The sequence below is a fragment of the Pseudopodoces humilis genome, chromosome 6, assembly GCF_049639895.1.
Source record: "Pseudopodoces humilis isolate 2021_Gansu_Grassland_sample_001 chromosome 6, ASM4963989v1, whole genome shotgun sequence".
NCBI lineage: Eukaryota > Metazoa > Chordata > Aves > Passeriformes > Paridae > Pseudopodoces > Pseudopodoces humilis.
The window spans coordinates 19,980,248-20,000,046 of record NC_142205.1 but is presented as its reverse complement, the minus strand read 5'-3'; the positions used below and the strand labels follow the sequence as shown (position 1 = coordinate 20,000,046).

The window sequence follows — 19,799 nt, the reverse complement described above, 5'->3', positions numbered from 1 at the left end:
TAAAAGCTCTCTGTCCAAAACTCCAAACAATTTTGCAGATTGATTTTATCTGGTTCTCAAAACAGCTTTCCATAAAGCCAACATATAAGTAAATATAATTAAATTAAGTAAATTAAGTTTCACTAGGTTGATTTTTTTAAACCATAATCTTCCTATTTAAACAAAAGAATAACAGGGGGGAAAAATATTTTGAAAGCAATTTTTCCATCACAGGTTCTCTTTATTTTATTCCTTTATGTCTCAGTAGTAGTTATTTAGTCTATGCTTTCTGTAAAGTCTGTTCAAAATCATTCCAAATATAAGCATAGAAAAAATAAGTAGGCAGTCTTACAAATATAGAAAGATTAAATTTTCCTCTCTATCTGCCCCAGTACACTGCTTTTGATGAAGATGATGAGGAAGGTAGAGAGCATAAATTTTTCTTGACAAAGTTATATACAAATATTAATTAATGAAAGACTTTGCCAGAACATAGGATGTTGAATGATTAAAAACTAGATTTTCTTCATTACAAAAGAAATTCTAGAGTTAAAGAAAAATTAAAATGACAACTCCAACTGTTCTCCTTTTCTATGAGAAAAATCTTGCTCAAATGCTAGGCCTTTCCTTTGAGAGACAAAACAAATACCTACAGGTTCATGTTACAGGAAAAAAAAATCTGGATTTCCTTTTCTCATGAGATCTTTTCTTTTCCTCCTCCAGATTACAGGCTTACAATGCCTTAAACATGGGATGTACATTACAATTTATCACAAACGTACCTCACTCAGTAGCCAGATTTTCTAATTACTGAGCCAGACATTCAGTAAGAACATATGGCCCCTGGATTTGCAACTTTTCCTTATTAATCTTGCAATGAACTGTAAGTTGTTGACTGCATCCTATAAAACCTGTCTTGTAAATAATCAAACTCTTGTCTCTATAGGTTTTATAAAAGTTTGAAGTGAATCTTGATTATGTTAAAAATAGGAAAGACAGCAAAATGTTTTCTTCAGAGATTCAAGGACTCTGAGACATGCCCTTGGTCCAGATTAGCATGGCTTTGATGATGTCCTGAAAATGTGAAAAAAAATTACCAGCTCAGTGAGGATTTCAGAAAGGCTGAAGATTAATTCCCTAGAATGATAAAGATTAAAAAACAAAGTACTAACATTTCTAGACATGTTCTTACTCAATTGCTTCCCTTATTCAGGACTTTCTACTGTATAACTTAGGATTTATTTTCTCTTTTATAACTTTGAAAATTGAGCATAAATATTTCAGATGTGGTTTCAGATTTGAAACACTTCTATTACCTTTGAATGCTGCAATCTCAAAATGGAAGACATGATCTCCCACATTTTGATTTACATAGAAGTAGTTGGGGTGTATTCTTTTAGACAAACTTGCTATTTAGACTTTAAGTGCTAGATAACTTTAAAAAATGCTTTAAAGCATTCTGAAAAGTCCTTCTGACTTTTATTAATGCCAAACTTGCTATAGTATTTGCTGACCTTTCATAAAGGACCTTTTGTATGTTATTACATGTTGTATATACAATAGAATTCTGCACAAAACTCCTGGATTCCCTCAGTTGTGTGCATGTTGAAGAATTCACAAATGTTGGTAAGAGCTACACATTTCATTATGCACAAAGAAACCTTCTCAAGCATATTCATATTAATGTTAAATTGCTAATTAAAAAAGATCATTAGAAGTAACACGAAAATGTTCACTAACTTTCAGTAAAGACAAGACACATTTTATGACTTCAGGTTTTCTGACCATCTCTTACACTGAATTTATCAAGCTCACAGTGATAAATGCATGTTGTCATAATCCTTCACTGTCACTGTGTACTGCTGACCTAACAGCATCCACTCTTGTAAAACAGAATCGCAATCAAAAAGTTCAAAATTAATAGCTGTGAAATCTCAAGCACTCATAAGCATGTGTTTTTATCACTTCCATGCTCTGCAGATCGGGTGCTCTTGTTATTTATTATTTGTGACAGTGAACAATTCCCACTTGCTTTAGTGAAAAAAGTGAAGAGCTGTTTGCATAACTAGCAAGGTGAAAAAAAAAAGATTTGAAACTGTTGGAATCATTTCACAAGAACAATGTACACAGCCCAGAAGACAGTTTTCTTCCAGAACACTGTAATGTGCTGACTACAGACAGTATTTGCTATTCTACCCTCTATGTATGCTTGTTTAAAAGCAGCTTTTACAGTGTGTTCTGTATTTGTGAAGCACCTGAAATGATGCAGTCTTGACACAGTACTGGGGCTGCTGTGTATTTAATCACTCTCATCAAGTTCACGCTGGAAAAATGTGAATATTCATAATGTCTTAATAATGTAATCAGCACATGTACTATATACCATTAATATGTTATCTGCAATTGACCCAGAGAGAACTCTAGCATCCACACCCCTAACAGCTAGTCCACACACACCAAGAGAGGGTGAAGCACCACTTCCTGCTGCTGATAAGCCATAGAATATGTAATATTACATGTAAATACTTCCTTAAGTATCAACAGTACTTTATCTTCTAAAGAAGCAACTATTTTAAGAGGAGAAGCTAAAGAGAAAAGCATGGCTATAATGTTTCCCTTGAGCTTTCTCTTTTATGCATTTCTTTTCAGAAATTAAACATGAAGGTAGTATCTCCAAACACATATTTCCAATTAAAAAGTAAAGGTTAAATGTGGGAACTGCAACAAAATTACTCCATCTGATGTAATCTTAACATACAGGAAAATCTATCATAGTTGAGGACAGTGAGTAAGATTTGCCTGTGGGCAGTGCTATTATCAGTGCACAATTAGTTGCAGATTGGAGACACTAGCCTTAGATCTGTTCTCAGGCCTGTAATCTGTTTCCTAGCTGATTGAAAACCAACAGCTCTTGATGAAATGCTATTTATTTAGCTACTGACAATTTGATTAAATGTAAGGGTAATAATAAAACTAGTAATGTCCAACACAACATGAAATGATTTAGTTCATATTTTAATTGAGACATTTCAGTGAAGGATAGGAAATTATAAAATGAGACAGGATACATTACATGAGAAGCTTTTATGGCAAAGTCATTTTCTTTAGTTTAAAAAAAAACCCCTTATTGTAAATGCTAAAAGGAAGTCTTTTCTACTGTCAATTACTATAAACCCATCACAAAGTATGAATACTTAGTCCTTAATGCTAAGTCTTTCAAATCCTTGGACTTATTTAATTTATTTTTTTCTTTGATAACAGATGGATTTTCTTTTATCCTTAGTAATTTGCATCAATAGTAGATCATGAAGTCTTATAAATATATAAAGCCTTTTAGAAACATTTGGTAGATTGATGCTTTAGCCAGCCCTTTCATATTTCTGTAACATTAATTCTCCAGGAAGTTTACCATATAATTTAAAGAGTTCAGTCCCTTCATATATTTAATTAAGAACTAGTATAGAAAAAATACATATATTTAGTATTCAGGTTCCTAGAAAGGTGCACTAATGTGCAGTATTAGAAAGTCCAAGATAAATTTTCAATTCATTCAGCAGCTTCTGAAGGGCCAACTGAATAAAACATCACCCAGTCTCCTTGAATATGAGACCATAAGTGATAAAACATTTTGCAATATAATGAAAACAAAATCTTCTTAATTTATGCTGCACAGAGGAATTTCACACTGGTTCTTATCTTCTCCTCTGCATTAAAGAACAAACAGGAAGATCCAGAATATTAGCAACACTATAAATAATTATTTAAAAAACCAATGTTGCACAAAAAAGGATAAAATATATAAGTGTCTGGTGATCTCTGAAAAACACAGGATGGAAAATGCAGAGCCATTTTGTAAACACTTGCATAAGTTTCCTTTCCTTCTAAACTAGAGCAGTCTTGCATTTTTTTTTTAATTCTTATATAAAAGCACAGAAAAATACCACAAGCAGCAAGTATTTTAGTAGCATACCTATTGTTTCTATCCATGAAGCTGGTGAATTTAAAGAGAACGAATGACTTTGGAGCACCAAGCCCTAGTGATTTCATGTCTGCTCAAGGATCTTCCAGTGCCAGGACTGAACCCACTGAGTGTGCCCACCCGTTACACAAACCCACAAACCCTGGTGAAACACCCACCCTGCCTCAGTGGTAGTTCTCTGTCAGGCTATAAAGTGTTACTCACTTCTGCACAGCAGTTAGTTCAGATGTGTCATACTAATCTGTTTCATATGCATATAGTAACAAATAGAGCAAAATACATGACCCAGACTTTGTGTTTTTCAATTCCTTGGAAAAACACTCATATTTTAAAGACTCTGTGAAAACAGGTACTGCCCTCTGCTTCATCCTGCTGTCACTTTTACTCATCAGAATCATTACCTGCTCTAGAAATAGCTGAATTTTACTCATATTCAGAAAAAAATCCATTAAAATAAGATGGAATTATTTTCTGAATAAAATTAAAATTCAGGGCCTTAAGCTGCAGGAAGAAAAGTAAAACATTCAGTATATAGTCAGAGGAGCCATCTGAGTGAATTTTCTAAATTTATTAAAGTGTGACAGATCTTACCCAAGATCTGGGCTGAGGTTCAGAGGCTGAGCATGTAGTGCCCTGTTAAGTAGATATTTCTAGTTTCCAGTTCAATTATTCCCTCCATATAAGAACTCGCAACACTGATACTTGAAAATTCAACAAATATTTCTCTCTCAAGTAAATCAATGACTGCTCTTCTGTAAACTTGTTTTGCAATTGGAATATAATTACATGCTCACTGAAAATAGCACTTTTCTAATCCAGCAGAATGATGGATATCCTCTCTCACTATCACACGAGGCACACGTTATGTCATTATAACCAATTTGGAATACATGGATGGAGATAAGGAAACTGATTAACTATTTCATTACTCAAATTTTATGACAATGTAACTTCACTTAGAGCAGGTGTGACATGATGAGATCAGATGTCTGTTGAAACCAGCAAAACCATACAAGTTGTGAATAGCAAAGGTGTATAATAGGGGCTTAAAATATCACTCTGAAAATATTAGGAGCAGATGAGCTAATGCTTTAGTTTTCTGTTGGTTTTATTATCTGTATTTCCATTTTTGTCTTTCACCTTTGGAAAGACTGCAAATTACAGAAGTATTTTGTCTTGTGAAATCTAGTGTTTTAAGTAGGACCTACAATAAACTAAGCAGATTTTCCTAAGCAAATGGCCAGATTTCATCTGAAGCAAAGTTTTGCATTATGAAATTGATAAGAACTTTAAGGCCAAGCCTTACTTGTAAATATGCCTATGAGGGGTAACGCACAGGTCCATGAACAAACACCATGACCTACTGGGGACCAACAAAAGTAGCTTGACATATGTAGTACTGCTGTACCATTAGTTTGAGCAAGAATGTGTTCGATAGTAAAATCTTACTTTTTTGAAGTGTCATTAAAGCCACATCATTTCCAGACCCTTTTAGAAAGATAATTTTACATTTGGATGTAAAACATGATGAAAACCTACACTGTTATTTTACAAATTATATACTGATATATATACTGATGTATTATTATATGCTGATAACTTAAATGCAGGGGATTAATATCCAAACTGATAAATTGGTGTTCTCTATCTATATTTTATTTTAATATGAAGCATTTTCTGAATATTACAACACCTGATACTATTTTCTGCAGTTAATACTAGTTAAATTCTATTGACTTTACTGGAATTACCTGTAGTTTCACCAGAGATAAACGCCAACCTGAGAGGTCTGACGATGAATGGAAATTTAGTTAATTGCTTATATCTGATCAGATATCTGCACATGCAGATTCTGTTCTATTAATTGGCATGTGTATGGCACACACATTTGAAGATTGTGATGAAGTTCTCACAGGAAAAATAATTTTCAGCCCTGCCAAAGTGCACTACATGCACAGACTGCTTAATTTTATTTTAAGTATTGTTCCTTTAAGTAAACCAAAGGATTCAGTGATTGCTTTTTTTATTTGGCCTTGAGCTGCAGCTACAAGAGTGTCACAGAAGACACCCAGGTCTTGTGCCACACACCCTATGTGTGCAGCTCTGTACAGATGGCGCAGGAACTTTCAGGTACCTAAACTGACTTTAGGATGCACACCCTTAGATAGCTGAATCATAACCAGAATGTCATGATAGTCTCCATAACTTTCTTTAGCTCATTTTCCAGCACAACACTGAAGTCAGAAACATAATTCTACCCTAAATTGCATCCCTTTTAAAAGCATTGTCCTGATGAAGGGTTTTATTTCTTTTTTTATCCAAGGAAAAATCTCTGTGTTAAACTAATTCTGCCTCTAAAGATTTGGTATCCAAAGTGAGTAGGGGCTACTTCTCATATTTTACACTGCTCCAGGGCTGAAGAGACCTTGACATTTTTACATGGATAAACAGAATAAATTACAGCAGCCCCTCCCTTTCTCTTTCAGAAGTACTACAGAAGATAAAACATTTGACACATAACACACAATAAATTTCCTGGCCACACCACCAGTCAAGAATATAATTTTCATGGAGTTTATGGTAGATTCTTCATAATCATCACATGACCATGTAATTCAGGAATTTTTATGCTGTCAAGTGGCAATTTTTTTTTACTTACAAGGTGGTACCATAAAGGAATTTGTTCAGATGTGACTGAAAGATAATATTTTCTCTGAATTTTTGGCAGGTGGAATCAGTATTTCTTCATTATGGTTCTATCTATGAGCAATTTTTAGCCTCAGTTAGTACCTACCTTCTGTACCTGTTAGCCTTAAAAACTAACTTTACATTATCGATAATTATCTGTAGATAATAAAAGACCTTTTATTGAACAGATTGATAAATACCAATTTTATTGCTTCCTAATACTGCAAGAATGATATTTGTAAGCACACATTCCTCTCATTCAGTTACAAACTCAGACATTAGAACATTAAATCTGTAGCAAAATCTCATCTGACAGAAATATGTTTGCCTTTAAAAAATATACTCTTGTCAGTAGTTAATAAAGTAAATTAGGTTTTGGAATACAAAGATAATGCTTTTCTTCAGCTTCCTATAATTGTGCTGCTTGTGATCCACTCTGAATGAAATTGAACTTTTGGGGCTATGCTGCATCACTTTACAAACTAATGATTTTAAAACAACCTTTTGCCTAAATGAGAGGATTTTTTTTACTGGCATAAACAATGAAAACAGAAATCACATCACTTTTAGCTACCTTACAGTTTTAAATGGGGAAGTTTGAACTTCTAAACTCCAAGATTTACTCTCAAGCTTTTCCGTATTCCCCTTTCACAGAAAATAGTAATAAGTGGTTCCTCCACACTGCTCGTATGTGATATATATAGCTAATTCCTTGGTTTTTTAGTACCTTCAAAAGTTGTTCTTAATTTTAATTTTAAATCTCTTGTCAGGGAAAATGGCCACGTAAGATTGAGCAAATGATTCATACTAAGCACATGTCCACACAGTTGGACAACTTCAGTGTGTATCACTGACATAATTCAGGAACTTGACTAACTGGTACTTCAGCATAATCATATTTTGAGATTTTGACTTGTGAAGAGTTCACGGTGCTTGTCAAAGATTTAGTTGATTTATATTGCTAACTACTTCTGAGGTCTGTTGATTTTCTTTCATATTTTAATGCAAAACCAAATTGATTAGTTTTATCTCTCAGAGTAGCCCAACACATTACTAAGTACATAAACCTTCTAAAACTTTTGAAAAAAAAATACTTAAAGGGAAAAGAGTCTGAAGCTGCAGATATGAAACAAAGCTGTACTGATGGTTAAACTAGCAACTATCCCAAATACAAGAAAACCAGACAGCTAAACAAAAACAAACAAACAAACAAACAAACAAAACGAAAAAGAAAAAAAATAAAAAGAAAAATAAAAAGAAAGAGGAAAAAACTCAGAAACAGAAGACTGTTTCTGAGCAATAGTAAAGCTGCTAACCATGGTTATAACCCAAGCTTGCTATGTACAACACCAGAGAGCTGTCTGAGTTGATAAATCAGATTCTATCCTTTTAAACATGTTTCTTGCTACCCCTTTCCTATAATAGTACTGTTCTTTACTTATTCAGAGCATGTATCCTCCTTTACTCAGATCCTGTCCCTTTTGGCTCTGCACATCTCCTGGGAGTGCAGAATGATTCAGTGGTAACTTTGTCATTTGAGCACTGTTCAAGATGATTTTACTGGAGAGGAAAGAAATAAAAGCTGCACTTATCAGTGGAACAGTTTCTCTTAAATAAAGTTAATTAAAGCATCAATGATACATCCATTTCATGTTTAATTAGCCCCTCTCTCATCATAATTTGGTACTAAAGGTCAAATGTGGGTCAATTTTAAAACTAATTGTAAAATATTTAACACATGCAAAATGAGAACAGAAAATCATAAATACTTCTGTGCACTTTTCAGTGAACAGTAGGAAAGTTAAATGTGTGAAAGAAGTCACCAATGTAAATGTTTATACACAATAACAATATTCTCTTTTTTTTGATATGGCAGTTAGTGCCACCATGACATTGTTATTTTTATGTTTGGGAATATACAAAACAGTCTTTGAGATAAGCCTCTCTGCGTCTGTGTGTGTCTGTATATAAACAGGAGGAAACATGATGCCTTCCTGTATGGTTAAACTGATTGCCTCCTTCATGGATCAATTTGGGGTCCTGTAGAGGCTGCTGGGTATATGTGCATATTTATGAGGAGATTGATCCATTTAGTTTATAGATACAATTGACATACATGATAACCAACTAGTCAAAATGCTTCTGCAATATTTCAGCAGACTGATTAATGTTTGAAATTTTATGAAACAAATTAACTGTCTACTGAAAAAGGATTTTTTTTTTTTTTTTTCAGAAATTAGTTTCTATGTATTTCATTTTCAGGGAAGTAAGACTTTACAGGAAAGGCATATAATTTTGATTAGTGTCTGCACACTGGTTTGATAAACATTTTTCTTCATGAAACAGTACATTTTCAATGAGAAAAGGCATTGGGATTTTTCATAAAGAGTTACAGAGTTGGCTAAGAAGCCATTATCTGAAGTACAGAAATAATTCTGCTCAGAAATTTGTTTACTGCTTCTACTAGTTCTACTGATAGTGACCAATATCTCCTAAAAATATAACAAGCAAAAAAGCCCTCAGCATCATAACTGGAGTGTTTTAAAGAGTCAATAATCATTGCTTAGTAGAGCAAGTAAAAAAGAAACCAAGATGATGGCCAAGAAATATAAGCATGTGAAGAGTGTTTAAAAGGCCTGTTCTTCAAAGAGTGGTTGGTAACAGGCAGATTCGTGATTAACAGTTTCACTGAAATAAAACTGCTTATGTACCACTATTTTACACTGTGAGACAAAGAGGTGGAGAAGCATATATTATAAATACATATCTGTAACTAAATGATAAAATAAACTATTATTTACAATTAAAATTTATTATGAGATCTATGATTAAGCATGTAGCTCTTCAAGCTGTTAAGTGATTCCCCTTAGGCACTGAGCTTTTATTATCTTTGGCTGTCTTTGCTGGAAATCCCAATATTCAGGCTCTTCACAGGCAATGTTCAGCACTTGGAGGTTGCAAATTTTAAATCCGTGATCCAGAAAAACACTTACTTAAACTCATCCCCATTCAGTTAAACACTTCTATACAGCTTTAACTTTTGGCAAGTGATTAAGACCTGTGGAATACGAAGTGTTTTAAACATTTGTACTGCTTTACTGAAAAGGAGACAATGTGTGAGAGGCTAGAAGAATATTTCAGAGTAATACCATGCTAAGAAAGACAAGGATAAGAGTTAAACATGTTAAAGTCCTCCTAAAAAAACGGTGACTGTGAAATGCCAGAAATCTACTGAATACAGAATTTTGTTTTAAACTTTATATGAAAGACATGTCAGGAGGACAGTTACAAATTGTTTGCAGTTTTCTCCTGTACAGTCCTGTATGACATATTTTGAAACTCACATGATTCAATTCATCACCTTAAAAATGAAGTATCAAAACATTGGAATGAAAACAACTTGTGTTCCCTGGGGTACACCAATCGTTCATGTAAGCAGAGACTTTATTTCCTGACTGCTGTATTGTGGATATAGGAAAGTATCAGTTACCAGTTCTAATTACACTAATGGGAAATCAGCATCACTCTCATCTCCAGTAACTTAGAGCAGGTATGTTCTGCTGCATCCACTTATTTGCTCTAAAATTTTATACACTGTCTAATGTCTCCTTAGAACAAAAGGAAGTGACAATGAATAAATAAAGGCAGTCTTAGATATTTCAAGCAGGTCTGCCTACCATAGCCCCACCATAATGCTACTGGTTCTGTTCCACATGTACAGCAGAGCTATGAAACAATCTGATAAACACCCCATCAGAACCCTTTATCTGCATCCGCTTCACATTTCTCTCTAAACAATTGTGCTGAACAAGAGCTCCACATGGTTTGGGTATTAAAAAGCTACAGGTGTCTTGCCTGCTAAACTGAGAAATACTGCACTGTCAATGTTTGAGATGTGAAAAGTGTACATATTGTTTATGCAAGTCTTAATATACTCACTACTGTATGAAATGAACAAAAGTATACAAATGTCACTCAGCAACAAGCTGGTGAGAGCACATAGGAAAGTGGTAACAGAGGGTTTTTGTGACTGCTAGACTCTCCCATAAAGTCTGTTATTTAACATTACCTTTACTGTTTTCTTGGACAATTTCCAATTTATATGTCTGCTTTACAACTGCGAAAATACTGTCTACATATTTAAAAATGAATAGATAAGGCATCAGAATACTGGCTATAAACTACTTGAATAAGTGAACATTCATAACAGGCTAAATATTTAACAAGAGAACTATCAACACTGAAAAACTGGTTTGCAGCAAGCAAGTAATGGAGCAATTCAAGGTGCACTTCATTGCAAAAGTGCAATAAAGCAATTTCCTATATTTTCTCATATATTTATATAAAAAAAAAAAAAAAAAAAAAAACTTAGATAATATTAGGTAATTCTGTATTATAACCTTAAATAAGTTTGGGGGTTTTTGTCAAGCAAAACAGTAATTTGTAATGTGTATTCTTTTACCATTCCTACACTTAGAATGCAAATCATTCTTTTACACTGAAATTAAATTACACTTTAACAGATTATAATCCATATGTTTAGATGAATTGCAGCATTAAGAAAGAAGTGGTATCTCATTAGCATACATTCCACTGCTACTTTTATTCCAGTGCTTGCTAAAATGGCATAATCTACTCTGTGCTTAGCAAGCCTTAGGAGATGAAAGATAAAGAATTTAGTAATTTGTACTTTATACAGACTATTCTCAAACTGAAATTGTGATGTGCTCTCTGGGAGAGCATTAATGAAATGTATCACACAGAAACTACTGTGTCAAATGTTCTATAAGTCTGTATCACTTGCAAAACCACATACACAAAAGCACTGGTGGATAGTACAATCACACTATTTTGGTGACCTGAAAGACTGGAAGGGCTGGCTCATACAATTTGTTTTATGCTACTATATTTTAAGTATTTCTGAGCAGGCAACACTTGTAAAACTTCAATTTTAGTAAACTAGCAAACACTTCAAAGTATAAAAAAAATGTCATCATGTAGCATATTTGCTTGTTAATAAGTGGAAAACGTTTTTGTCAAACTAGTCAGAATTTTTCTGTTCCAGATTTAGGTGTGTAGTTGCATGAATCAGCATTCATTTGCCTCTAGCTTCTTGTGCAACACGAATTGTAGTTGAGAAAACTTTCAGGATATTAACCTACACGTACTATCACCCAAAAAGTATTCCACCAAAAAAAGAGGGACCTCTGTTCAGGGTATATTTGTGTCTTGTAAAATAAACTGAAGCCTTCAATTAGAAGCTGAATTCCCCTCTGTACTATCCCTATCTTATTTCAAGGACTGTAAAGACTGTCCCTACCATCACCAGTTTTAGGCTATTGGAGCTTCACTGAACCAAGCTCCACCAACACAGTCGAGACCAGAGCCAGTCACTCGTGGCACCCCTGAAGGCACATTTGGCTCCGAGAGGACTCACGGCAGTCACACTACAAACACAACTATGCGGCAGCTGGGCGAGCAAATTAGGGCCTCTCAGCGTGAATGAAATTTCATGAGATAGGCAAGAGGGGCATAAAAAACAAACAAACAAACAAACAAAAAAAAAACCACACCACAAAACCAAATAAAACCCAAAACCAATGAAATCATAACATACTGAGATGTGATTCAAAACTCACTAACTCTTATGTGTATTCAGAGCAACTGCTGCAATGAGTGCAAATCTCTGTGGTGTAAATTAGAGCGCGGATAGGCTGCGCAGATTATTTAAGCATTTTGGTGCTAATGAAAGACACGGTAATTACAGCCATTAACGCTTCACCGCGGCGGCTGCAAATCCACTCTCACCCACAGCTTTAGGAAGCGCCAGGCAGGCAGCAACCCCCCTTTCCCCGAAACAACTGGCTACCGGGGAGAAACTTTCCTGCTCAGCCGGAGCTGACACGTCCCTAAGGCTGGGGAAGCATCGCGGCGGGGGAAGCTGCGGGCCGGGCTGATGGAGGCGGGGCCGGGGGGAGGGAGGGGGATGGCGGCTCCGCCTGGTGGGGGGGTTCTGAGACCTAGACCCCTCCAAAACCGCCGGGTTTGGCCTCCGTGAGCGCGGCTGATAAAGGCATCTCAGGCTGCCGTGCAGTTCGCCGTCGGGACTGGCCACAGAACCCCCGGCCACCGCGGCCACCTGCCGCTGCTCCTGCGGCGGGGCAGCGCCGTCCGGCTGCTTGGCTGCCGGATCTGATAAGAGGAGGGAATGATAAAAAATTATAGTAATAGCAATAAAGATGTCTGACTGTCCTTTTCAGCTGCTTGTTGGTCTGTGCACCTGACTGACTGCCTGGAGGAAGGGGGCGGGGGCACCAGACTGAACGGGTCACTGAAGCTGACGGGGTGTGTGCCTGTGCCAGTGTGGGAGGCGGGGGGACGGGCATCCCGGCTCCCTCACCCGCTCTGTGTGCGTGTGTGTGCGTGTTGGGCCCGAGGTGTGCAGCGCTCTTACCTGCTTGCTGTACTTGCTGCTGGCCTGGCAGCTGTACTCGGAGCAATGGTCCGAGCCGATGGAGATGTTGTCGCCAGCGCCCACGAAGGTGTTGGCTGGGGGCAGGTCCTGCACAGCCTGGTGCTTTTTGCCAGCGGTGGGGGACTGTGGGTGCAGCTGGACGGTGGGCAGCGGTGAGCTCGACTTGTAGTGCCTGGCCAGGTCGGGGCTGCCCGGGCCACCATTGACCGAGCGATATCGGCCCATGCCGGGGCTGTCCGAGAGCTTCTCGTTGACGCTGTCATAGCGCTGCCCGTTGGGCTTGGAAGCCTCTACGGTAACAATGCTGCTATAGAGGGGCTGCTTGCCCTTCTTGCCTTTCTTGTCCTTCTTGGGCTTCTTGGCCTTGTCGTGCTGCTGAGGTGTGAAGAAATCCTCGTGGTCCTTCTTGCCGGCCTCATAGCCATGCTTGCCCTTGGATCGGCAGTAGCGGGCCATGACCACCACCAGGATAAGAAGGATGACTGTCATGATGCCAGCCACCACACCAATGACTATGCTAAGCCTCTGCTTGCTCAACTCATAGCTGGGATCACCAGCAATGTCCTGGGCCAGTGGGGTGTGAAGGCTACGGGCCACCTGGCTCTCCACCACAGTAGCGTTGGACAGGCTCTCATTGACAAAGACGTGGAGCAGAGCAGTGGTGGACTGGGGTGGCTGCCCACTGTCATTCACTTGCACAACCAGGCGGTGCAGGCCGTAGTGCTTGGGGGCCAACTTGCCCACCAGTGACACCACACCACTGGCCGGGTCTATTTCAAAGAGTTTGAAGGGGTTACCCCCAACAATGCTGTAGTTGAGGTCAGCATTGAGACCGGTGTCAGCATCGGTGGCGACTACTGTGGCCACCACGGTGCGCATGTTGCTGGAGGGTGGCAGCACAGTGTAGGAGCTGTTGCTGGGGAAGGTGACAGTGGGTGCATTGTCATTCTCATCCATCACAAAGAGAGACACGGTGGCTGTGGCAGAGCGTGGTGGCTCACCCCCATCCACTGCCTTCACCTTAAAGGTGTAGCTGGTCTGCTGCTCACGGTCAAAAGAGACAGTGGAGAAAATGGTTCCGGTGTCATTCTCAATGGAAAAGATGCCAGCTGCCTGGTCGTGATCTCCGGGCTGGATGGAGAGGCTGAGCTCAGCATTGCGGCCCTTGTCAAAGTCCATCACAGTCACCATGCCCACGGGGCTGTTGGGCTGCAGGTTTTCTTTCACATAGAAGGTGAACACATCCTGCATGAAGCGCGGTTCATTGTCATTGCGGTCCGACACTCGCACCACCACTGTGGTGGAGCCCTGCAGTGATGGCACCCCCTTGTCCCGAGCTGTCACCTGAAATTCGTAGGTGTCACGTTGCTCGCGGTCCAGCACTGCCTGCACCGACACATCCCCAGAGTCAGGGTCAATACTGAAGATGCTGCCCGGTGCCTCTGAGGAGAGGGGCGAAGCCTCCAAGGAATAGGTGATCTCAGCATTCTTGCCACTGTCTGCATCTGTGGCAACCACTGTGGCCACCCTCTCACCAGGCAAGTTGTTCTCTGGAAAGGAGACCTCCAGCACAGCCTGGCTGAACATGGGAGGGTTATCATTAGTGTCCCCAACCCGCACCAGCAGGGAGTTGTTGCTGGACAAGCTGGGGCTGCCTGAGTCCACAGCCACAATCACCACATTGTAGTCACGGACAGCTTCATAATCCAGAGGGGCCGAAGTGTGGAGGAAATACTTGCGCTTATTCTGTGGCTCCCCTTCACCCTCACTGGCTGGTTTGAGCTGGAAGGGCACATCGCCCACCACGGTGCAGGTCACCACACCATTTTCACCTTGGTCCCGGTCTGACACCTGCACCAAGGCAATGGGGGTGTCCACCAGCACATCCTCGGCCACGCTTGCCACCCCGTCCCGGAGCGGGATGCGCCCGATTTTCCGGATGTCGATGGTGGGCACGTTGTCATTTTCATCCCGGATGTTCAGCACTACAGTGGCCTTGTCTGTCTTGGGGGGCTGGCCCCGGTCTCGGGCCATGACAGTGAAGCGAAGCTGGTTCACCTCCTCCCGGTCGATGCGGTGCAAGACGCTGAGCCAGCCCGAGGTCTCGTCCAGCCGCAGTAGGCGCCTGACGGACTCAGTGGCTGCCCCGAAGACGTACTCGATCTGCCCATTCACTCCCACGTCCAGGTCGGTGGCTCGCAGCTGCAGGATCGGGGTCCCAGGGCTGCTGTTCTCCGCCAGGTCAGCCTCATAGACGCTCTTCTCAAAGCGGGGGCTGTTGTCGTTCACGTCGGTGATCAGCACCCTCAGGATGGCCTGCGAGGACCGTGCCGGGTCGCCGCCATCCCGCACTCGGAGGCTGAGTTCGTAGGAGTCCCGCTGCTCTCGGTCCAGCGCCCCCTTGACGATCAGCTGCGGCTGCTTCTCCCCGTCCAGGGTGTCGGCCACCTGCAGCTCGAAGACGCTGCTTCGGGCCGCCGCCTCCGCCTCCTGCCGCCGCTTGCTGCCGCCGGGGTAGGGGGCGCTCTCGGGGGCCGCCGCGGCCGAGCCGCCCCCGCCGCCTCGCCGGCCGCCGTCCCCGCCGGGCTCCTGCAGCAGCTCGTAGCGCTCGATGCCGTTGCGGCCGAAGTCCCTGTCGGTGGCGGTGGGCAGGAGGTAGAGGGTCCCCACGGGCCGGTTCTCCTCCACGGTGAGCGTGAGGACGGGGGAAGGGAAGGTGGGGGTGTTGTCGTTGATGTCCAGGATGATGACCCGGCCCTCGAAGAGGTCCACCCAGCTCTGCGAGGGGCCGATGACCGACACCTCGAAGTCCAAGAAGCACTCGTTCTCGTCGAAGATCATCTGGCACTGCGGCAGCTTTTCGCGGTCGATGCGCCGCTCTGTGGTGCTCAGCTCCCCGGTCATGTTATCGATCTTGAGATAGTCGGAGCCCGACTCCAGGCTGAATGTCACCTCTCCGGAGCCCGTTACGATCCCCAGGTCGGAAGCCACGTTGCCGATGCGGATGTCGGCGGGTCCCTCCTCTGCCAACCGGTACTTCAGGAGCTGCTTAGCGGCTGCCAGGCTGACCCAGAGCGGCGGAGGCAGGAGGAGCAAGAAGCAGCAGCAGCAGCAATGCACAAAGCGAAGGAGGGTCCTCATCTTCCTCATCTTCCTCGTACCGAAACCCCCCGCCCTCCTCTCACTCCCACCTGCCCCCCAGTAAACTCCCCCGATAAGCTAAGAGAGCGGCTGAGAGTCCAGGTGATCGATTATAAAATCCTTCTATTTCTGGAAACTTATTGTCTCATGACTGGTGCAGTTGGTGGTCAAAATCCTGCTGCTGGCTCCTCTGCTGCTCTCCCTGCCTTCCAGTTGCGATATACTTACAGTTCACGGGACAGTGTATTTTGCTTTTTCAAGATTCATCTCAGGAGATAGCATGGGATTTTCCTCCTCCTCCCCCTCCTCCTCCTCCTCTCTGATTTTACTGTAATCACTTTGCAAGGTTTGCAATAAAAGCAGGAGCTGTACTGTACGTTTCGAAGCCCCCCAGGTCGTCGTCTTCAACACTAGAGTTAACTACAATTCACACACTCTCTCTTTTCTCTCTCTCTCTCTCGCTCTCTCTCTCCCTCTCGCTCAGCCGTTTACGACCAAGGCATTAGCTTTATTCTTCCCCCTCTCTGCACACACAGGGAAAAAAAAAAAAAAAAAATGTGATTCGCTTTATTCAAAGGGCTTGGGTCCGGGAAAATACCAAATCCTCTTAGCAATGGGCAGTTCTGAAAAAAAAAAAAAAAAAGTAAAAAAATAAAAAAAATCCCAATAATGTCGGTAGCTGCACAGCTGATAGGAGAAGAACCCCGAGTATTACAGTGCAGTCCACAGAATATCCCCTTTCGTTGGCAGAAAAGCACCCAAATCCATCTTCAGAGATCGCCTAAAATGTTCAGCTCTTTCTCCGGAGCGGATTTTTTTTTTAACAACTCTGCGCAAGGTCATTAGTCACAAAGCAACGATACAGAAACTGCATAAGCCGTTTGCCCAGAATTTGCAAGGCTGAAGATAAGAACATAGACACACAACAGTTCCAAGTTTGTTTTTGCATCCGCAGTTTGTGTGTGTGCCTTACCTGCATTTGCACTGCATGTGTTATAGCAATCTGGATCTGCAGCACTGAAAGCGATTCACAAATGAGATTGCAGTCTCTCTCTCTCTCTCCTCTTCCTTCCCGTCCCAATGCAGGTAACCAGATCTGAACTTGATCCTTTCAGTTCAAAGGTTAGCAACAAAACTATGTGTCCAAAGGCGGTTATTGGTCTCTCGTAATTATACCCGGAGCGGAACAAGATGTAACTGGATCCCCCATGTGAATTAACACAGATTCTGAATTACATCCATATAAAGCGGAATGGCAAAGGGGAGGGGAAAAGAGCCGCGGCGCGATTAAAAAAAAAAATAATAGTACAGAGTTCTATTTGCAAATAAAATTGTATCGGTCAGTTGTTTCCTGTGATCTGCACCGCCACAGTGGGTGAAATCTGCAATTGTGTATTCCCTCCTGTGTCTTTCAGAGAAGTGTGGATCAGGCGCTTTCACAGCAGAGCGGCTTGTGCTTTAAAATGTTGAATGGCAATTGAGAAGCTTCCCACTCGTAAGGAAAAAAAAAAAAAAAGAAAAGGAAAAAAAAAAGAAAAAAAAGAAGAAGCGGTAAACCGACAAGTTTGCCCAAAGTGGAGGGAGCTGCTGAAGCCTCTCTCGGTAGCTCTTCCCTGACGCTGCAGCAGCAGAGCCGCCTGCGCTACATACACACAGAAAGAGAGAGGGAGAGAGAGAAAGAGGGAGAGCAGAGAGAGAGAGAGAGCGAGAGAGAGAGGGAGGGCGGGAGGGAGGGAGGGAGGGAGGAGGAGGAGGAGGAGGGAGGACGAGTCAAGCGCTGCACTCCAGAAAGCTCAGTCTTACCCTCTGTCTCTGCTGCTAGTGCTGCAAGTGGGATAGCTGCTCATCACAAAGCACCAGTTTAGTCCTCAAAACCGATCCTCATTTCACGCCCGAGTGTTGCTTCTCTTGCTTTCTCAAACCCGTGATCTGTAGTGATTTTCTCCTACCCTTTCCCTCCCCACGTCCGCTATAGACCGTGAATCGAGCAACGATTTTTAGAGCAAATGTTTGTTCGCCTTTCTTTTCTTCTATTCTGCCTTTTGCGGAATCAAGCTGGTAAGGAAACTCGTTTCCCAGATTCCCACCTTCCCCTGTTGTGTCCGTGCTTTTGTGAAATAGCTGCAGTCACTGTAACTGCATAAAACTCTAGGGAGGAAGGGGGACTGCCTGAGATCTCAGACTTTCGTCCTGTTTCCCAGTGCTGTTTCAGCCTCTCGGTCTTTGTGATTGTGCTCTTCCTATTACCGTGTTTTGAATGTGTCTTTTCAGCATGTTTGTGGGTATCCTAGGAGAAAAAAAAAAAAAAAATCCTCGGAGATGTTCAGGATGGGAGCGAGAGGGTTAGTAGAATAACCACATGTAAGAAGTAACAGATTTATTTCCGAACAGAGACTTGCTGCTTCAATGATTGCTAAAATGTAGCGTCACCTACCTGGGTAAGTGGGAAATAAACTTTAATGGTAAAGCTCTCCGGCTCAACTTTGCTTATTCTGACGTCCCTAGTTCGTGTCTCCTTTTGACTTTGAGCCATTTAATCGCCTATGGCTTTTGTGTGCTCCCGCCCTACCCTTGGTGCTGCCTGGCTTCTTACCTGTCCTTTCTGCTCGGAGCCCGGAGGGAAAAGAGGGAGACTCAGGGGGCAGGCTAGGTTGGGGCAGCCAGCGGGGAGGGCAGGAGCGTGTTGGGGTGTGTGTGTGTGCGGGTGTGCGCACGTGTGTGTGCGGGTACATGTGTGTGCGTGCGTGCGCGCAGCCAGGGGAAGGCAGGAATCCAGCTGCTCCGTCTCCCTCTGTGAGCACATGCGGGAAAACAAGTTGTTGCGCGTTCTGTATGTGTTTGTGTGTGCATTCCTCGTTATATGTGGCTCTTTTGAATAAAAAAAGCATGCAGACGAATGTAATGAAATGTCTCTCTCATCGAGATGATATATTTGAGCGGAAAGCTGCCGGATATGTTGAGGTGGTTCAAAGCAACGGTCACAGCGTGTCTTTGTCATTTGGGGCGGTGAGTGATTATAGGAGGGAGGGAAGGTTTCCACCTCTTTCCTTGAGGAGTCCAGAGACACAGAGGGGCAGAGCCGCGCCGCATGGAGTCGGCGCTAGGGAGGGAGGGACTGCTCCCTTCTCCGGAGGGCTGCAGAGCTGCTCCTCCGGCGCCTCCTCCGGCCCTGGCACCGGCCCCGGCCGCTCTCTCTGCCTCGCCAGAACACGAAAACCCTCCCCCGCCGATGCTGGAGACACTCGTCTTTCTATCTGCAGCATCAGCGAGAAAGCCCAGCTCGGCGCAGGCTCAGTGCTCACCGCCGCAGTCCCGGACGGAGGAGGGGGGTTCGGGAGCGCAGCATCTTCGCAGCGGGTTAAGTAGGATTAGTACCAAATCCCTATTATATTTGCCGAGCAACTTGAATTTATCAAAATTCCCCCTCGCTGTTCTGGAGCTCCGTGAGGAGGAAATTTTGCTCACAGTGTAAGATCCACACATGCCAGTTCGTAGGAATACCAGCATACTGCATTTCACTGGCTCCCTGCGCAGGAA

At 42.1% G+C, this 19,799-nt stretch overlaps 1 protein-coding gene across 2 annotated transcripts in view; it reads right to left on the bottom strand.

The window, feature by feature from the left end:
* Positions 1-17,863, bottom strand: part of PCDH7 (protocadherin 7) — a 265,561-nt gene extending 247,698 nt beyond the window's left edge. For both annotated transcript variants that reach the window (XM_088057037.1, XM_088057038.1), the window contains exon 1: positions 13,101-17,863. In XM_088057037.1, the coding sequence (XP_087913163.1) occupies positions 13,101-16,271 (3,171 nt within the window). In that variant the 5' untranslated portion in view covers positions 16,272-17,863. The remainder of the gene's footprint in view (positions 1-13,100) is intronic.
* Between the last annotated feature and the right edge of the window lie 1,936 nt (positions 17,864-19,799).